Source organism: Danio rerio, chromosome 23, assembly GCF_049306965.1.
Source record: "Danio rerio strain Tuebingen ecotype United States chromosome 23, GRCz12tu, whole genome shotgun sequence".
Taxonomy (NCBI): Eukaryota; Metazoa; Chordata; class Actinopteri; order Cypriniformes; family Danionidae; genus Danio; species Danio rerio.
Genome location: NC_133198.1, coordinates 979005 through 985000, shown reverse-complemented (window position 1 = coordinate 985000; position 5996 = coordinate 979005). Strand labels below are relative to the sequence as shown.

The 5996-nt window shown below is 38.7% G+C and overlaps 1 protein-coding gene across 2 annotated transcripts in view; it reads left to right on the top strand.

Annotated features, from left to right (window-relative positions):
• rhoac (ras homolog gene family, member Ac) overlaps positions 1-5996 on the top strand; it is a 10137-nt gene extending 4141 nt beyond the window's left edge. Inside the window, exons 4-5 of one of the 2 annotated variants that reach the window (XR_012398285.1) lie at positions 383-2789; positions 5114-5996. Coding sequence is in view for 1 of the 2 variants with exons in the window: in NM_213350.1 (NP_998515.1) it covers positions 2659-2789; positions 5114-5287 (305 nt within the window). In the remaining variant the exon portion in view is untranslated. 2 annotated transcript variants of the gene reach the window in all.

Genomic DNA, 5996 nt, shown 5'->3' with positions numbered 1-5996 from the left:
ACATTGCATGAAAAATACACGCTTACAGCAGCTCCTCGAATTAAATATCTTGTTTGTCGCGAGGGGCATGAATGAATTCCCTGAATGAAAGAGCCAAACTGCAGTTAAAGTCCACCATTTAATCATTTGGCAAATAATTCGACTACAGATGTCCATGTAAACACAGTCGCGTGCCCAAATAGACACTCCCACCCCGTGCCTCTTTTCTTCCTCCGACACTCCCCCCTAAAAAGAGCTGGCCACGCCCCCTTTTCTGGCTTTTTCCAAAGTAGAGGTGTGAAAACACCCTGCTGAAACAAGGGGTTTCATGGCCCTTTAAACATTTGTAATGGACACAAGGGCAGTTTGTTGGTTCGTGTCTCTCTGGTGCATCTGTGACCAGGACAGCAAGTCTTTGTGATGATCAAGAGCCGCGGTATCCAGAGTAATGTCAGCAAACCACCAAGAAGAAGAACCACATCCAACTGGAGTAACTGTGGACGCAGGAGGAAGCTGTCTGATCCTGGATTGTATCCAAAAAACATTAAAACCACAGCTACCCAACACACAGCTAAATTAAATGTGCTGCTCAGCTCTCCTGCTTCCAGCAGAACGGCTGGTCTGGAGCTCCACAGGGTCGATATACATGGCCGTCTGCTATAGCCAAACCTTTGCTCACTCGTGCCAATGCCAAACAGCAGATTTAATAGTGCCAGCAGTGAAATTTTGGGCTGTGTATGATGTGAAACATGAATTGTTCTCTGATGAGTCCATCTTCACTGTCTTTCCCACATCCGGGAGAGTTACTGTGTGGAGAAGCCCCAAAAAAGCGTCCCACCCAGACTGCTGATGCATTGCGGTGGATCAGTGATGGTTTGGGCTACAATGTCATGGCATTTACTAGGCCCAATACTTGTGCTACCTGGGCGCTGGGTCACTGCCAAGCACTACCCAGCCATTCTGGTGGACCATATGACCCAATGGGTCAAACATTGTATCCGGAAGGCAGCGGTGGTGTGTGTCAGGATGATAATGCACCAATACACACAGCAGGACTGGTGACAGAGTGGTTTGATGAAGACGAAAGTGAAGTTGAACATCTCCCATGGCCTACACAGAACCCAGATCCTAACATTATTGAGCACATTAGAGTGTTTTGGAGGAGTGAGTCAGGAAAGGTTTTTCCACCAACAGCATCATGTAGTGATCTGAACACTATTCTGACAGACGAATGGCTCAAAATCCCTCTGTGTGCTGTGCAGGACTCCTGTCTGTCATTCCCAAGACCAACTGATGCTGTATTGAGGAGGAACTACACCATACTAATGAATTATTGTGCTCTAAAGCCAGGCCTTTCTTTCCGTTTCATTGTCCAACCCCTGTATATATTTGGTGTATTTGCTTGTGACTCTGAAATGTTTGAAATGTCTAAGACGTTTCATTTAAATATTTAGAAACTGAAAAGTGCACCATCAAATGTGGTCGGCGTGATATTGACCTTATTCTAAAATGCGGAAGTGCGCCTGTTTTCGCGATTGTCTTGCAGAAAATGGTCAAACTACTTGCTCTACAAACAAATGTTTGCATGACTATACAGACCAAGTAGAATAATATAATAAGAAAATATCAAATTGCAACATCAAGCAGCGTAACGAGCAGTTTTTAACGTCAACTAATGAATGGAAGTGAATAAGACCGGAAGTCGCGAGACAAAAAGATTCAAATGGCAGCGCCCGCTCGTCGGCGGAGAATAAGGTCAATAGTGTGGAAGCGATTCTGACATCCCAAGTTCGAATTCCAGCTTGTGAACATTTCCCAATCCTGCCCCCCTCCCTCTCTCTCTCCCTCTCTCTCTCTCTCTCTCTCTCTCTCTCACTCACTCACTCTCCAAAGCACTTCAAATATGAAACATATTAAAACCATTGAAAAATTAATAGTAATACAGATAAGATATAATGACACACACACACAAAAAAATACATTTGATAAATATAATAATAATAAAAAGTTTAAATTATTTAAATAAGATACATGAGTTTACATTAACCATTTCTTATGGTGTGTAGGGTATATGCATATTTTGCAGCTAGTCTAAATGTCAATTCGTCCTCTCCGAGTGTATGGTAAAGTTTTTCTGAGTCATTTAAATTAAAAAATGAACTGATCAATGTTTCAAATTGGGGGAAAAATATTTCTCTAGTCGTGGTGTATTTGGGGCAAAACAGAAGGAAGTGTGTCTCATCCTCTATTTGGTTTGTGTCACACTGTTTACATGTTCTCTTTTCCTTAGGAGTCCAGGATTTTTTATGTCTGCTTTTTTCTATTTTTTAGGTCATGATCACAGAGGCGATATTTAGAAAGAATGTGCTTTTCTTTTAATTGTTTTAATGATAAATAATTTGCCAACTGTGTGGTTGGCAACTCTCTCTCTCTCTCTTTCTCTCCCTCTCTCTCTCTCCCCCCCACTTCACTTCCTGTCAACCTACTGTCCTGTCAAGTAAAGGAAAAAAATCATACAAAACATAAATCAAGTAATCAAACATAAATCAAGTAAGCAATGTGAAGTGTTGTACTCAGTGCCTAAATGATGCATTAATATAATTGTAAAATCAGGTTGATGAGCTGAAATGGGATTAATGTAAATTATCCTCATCCTTCTTTTTTTTTAATGTCTCACAGAAAATATCCCAGAAAAATGGACACCAGAGGTGAAGCATTTCTGTCCCAATGTTCCCATCATCCTCGTGGGTAACAAAAAGGATCTCCGGAATGATGAGCACACACGAAGGGAACTTGCCAAAATGAAACAGGCAGGGATTTTGCTTCTTTTTTTAAATTTATTTTTACATTCATTCATTTTTTTCGGCTTAGTTCCTTTTTATTTTTGCATTTACTACATCCTTTTCATTCCAAACCTGATAATCTGTGTCTTCTGTTAGAAACACCAGACAGAACGATAATCTTAGACAGTGTTTAAGCTTCTTTTCTATGCCACAAAATTAAAAAATAAACTCCATAAAATATAAACCATAACTACCTGCATCGTGTGGTTAAGAAATAACTAATTAGAATTTTTTTGCATGGGGCAAATAAACATTTCAGAAATAATCCTTAGTGTTTAGCCCTGTATAAGTCTGTAAATGTCTTCAAATCTGAAAGCTGCAGACACCCTGCATCAAACTACACTTTTGTTTGTTGTTAATGAACGCCCTCTAGTGACAGAAATTACTTACTATGACTTTATTATAATGTGCACTGACTTGATATTGACTAGTGTTTTGGCCATGCTTGTGGTAATAGCCTTGTAATATTTCACACACACACACACACACACACACACACACACACACACACACACACACACATATAGAAGGCAGAAACTAAGCAATTTTTACTCTGCAGCTGATGATCAACAGTACAAATGACACATTTCACCTCTTCCCAACAGGGAAAAACCAGCTACAATCAAGAATGCATGATTATATGCTGTCACGGCTTTACAATAAAAAAAAGTGCTAATAATTGAAGTCAATGTGGCCAAAACAGCCCCAAACATAACCAAAGAGGCAAACATTTGAGTGTATTGTTGAGTTTATAAAAAAAATCAAAGCAATTTCTTAAAATATGCACCAAAATAAGATTTGTTGCCAAAAAATCATCCAATTTGCTGAAACAGAGAAAGTTGTGGCCAAATTAAGACTCAAAATCAGCTCAGAGTGGATTAAAACCTCCCCAACAGCACACGAGGATTAATATAATGTGCATTAATTTGATATTGACTAGTGTTTTGGCCATGCTTGTGGTAAGACCCTTGTAATTTTTTACACACACGCATATAGAAAGTAGAAACTATGCTTATTTTTGCACTAAAGCTGATGATCAACAGTAGAAATTACATGTTTGACCTTTGAAAACTAGCAACAATCAAGATTATATGCATGGTTATATGCTGTCATGGCATTACAATCAATAAATGTGTTTATAATGGAAGTGAATGGGGCATAAACAGCCCCCAACATAACCAAAGAGGCGTACATTTCAGTGTGTTGTTGAGGTTATGAAAAAATTTAAAGCATTTTCCCAAAATAGGTGTTAAAATAAGAATTGTCGTCAAATATAATTTAATTTTCTGAAACACAGAGAAAGTTGTGGGTAAATTAAGACTCAAAATCAGCTCAGAGTGGATGAAAACAGCCCAACAGCACACAAGGGTTAATATAATGTGCATTAATTTGATTTTGACTAGTCTTTTGGCCATGCTTGTGGTAATAGAATTGTAATATTTCACACACACGCATATAGAAGACAGAAACTAAGCTTATTTTTGCACTGCAGCTGATGATCAACAGTATACATTACACATCTGACCTCTTCCCGACAGGGAAAACCAGCAACAATTAAAAATGCATGGTTATATGCTGTCATGGCTTTACAATAAAAAAAGGCATTATAAAGGTCAATAAGTCAATGTAATTATATAAGTCAATGGGGTCAAAACAGCCCCAAACATAATGAAAGGCGTACATTTGTGTGTATTGTTCAATTAAAAAAAAATAAAAAATCCAAGAATTTTCCCAAAATATGTGTTATAATAAGATTTGTCGCCAAGAATCATCACATTTGCTGAAACAGAGAAAGTTGTGACCAAATTAAGACTCCAAATCAGCTCAGCGTGGAAGAAAATGACCCAACAGCACAACAGAGTTCATTTAATGTGCATTAATTTGATATTGACTTGCACTGGAGCTGATGATCAACAGTAAAAATTACGCATTTGAACCCGCAACAATCAAGGATGCATGATTATACATATACTTACCCGTCAAAAAATATCATTATAATGGAAGTCAATAGGGCAAAAACAGCCCTGAACAGAACAAAAGTGTAGTCAATTTGCCCAGAGTGTATTGAGTTTTTAAAAAGTTCCAAAACAATGTGTTAAAATAAGATTTGCCTGTGAAAATCATCCCATTTGCTGAAACACAGAGAACACTGAGGCCAAATTGAGACAAAATCTGGATGAAAACCTTCCCAACAGCACACAAGGGTTAATATATGTAATGTATGATGTGCATTGGTTTGATATCGACTAGTTATGCTTGTAATAATAGCCTTGTAATATTTCTCCATGCAGGAGCCGGTGAAGCCAGAGGAAGGGCGAGACATGGCCAACCGAATCAATGCCTTCGGTTATCTAGAGTGTTCGGCCAAAACAAAAGATGGCGTGAGAGAAGTCTTTGAAATGGCCACCAGGGCGGCGCTGCAAGCCAGAAAACGTGGTAAAAAGAGCGGCTGCCTGCTGTTATAAGGAGATTGAAGATGTCAGTCAACAGCCCAGGAGACTTGGACGGGACGAGCCAAGCATTTGTGTCCCAGTACAGTCACGATATAGAGCGACACGCCAGAAAAAACGCCAGAGGCCAATGGAAAAAACAAAAGACTTCGTCGGGAACGAGATGACGACATCTTTCGTCATCACAAAAACGTTTGGGGTAAAGAGTTTTCTGGTCACGTAAAGCAAAAATAAATTGATCATTGAATTTCTAAATGGACTTTATAGATAGGAAATGTGATGTTTATCATCCTCGCCCGCCACTTTTTTATTATAATTATTAATATTATCATTTTTAAACCCCAAACTGAAAGGTTCTCTGAGCGTCTCTTCCTGCAGCGACTGTTTTCGTGTCTTGGACAGATGGTGCGTATGTTTGTATATGTAAGAATATGAATGTTTGTCAAATGAGCGTGTGTGTGTGTGTGTTTTCATTGTAAATGCGTGTAGTATCTGCCCGGCTCTGCTAAAGCACACACTGATCTCTGAAGCGGGCTGTATTGTGTTTAACCTCCCGCTTCAGGCTTTTCTTCTTCTTCTTCTTTCTTTTTTATAGCTGATGTCTCAAAGGATTCTGGGCTGTACATTAGGGATCTAAATCATTTAGCGATACTGATTTATTTAAAGCATACAGTCTGTTTTTTTAATCATTTGCATTTAGAAATAAAATTTAAAGAAAATCTGA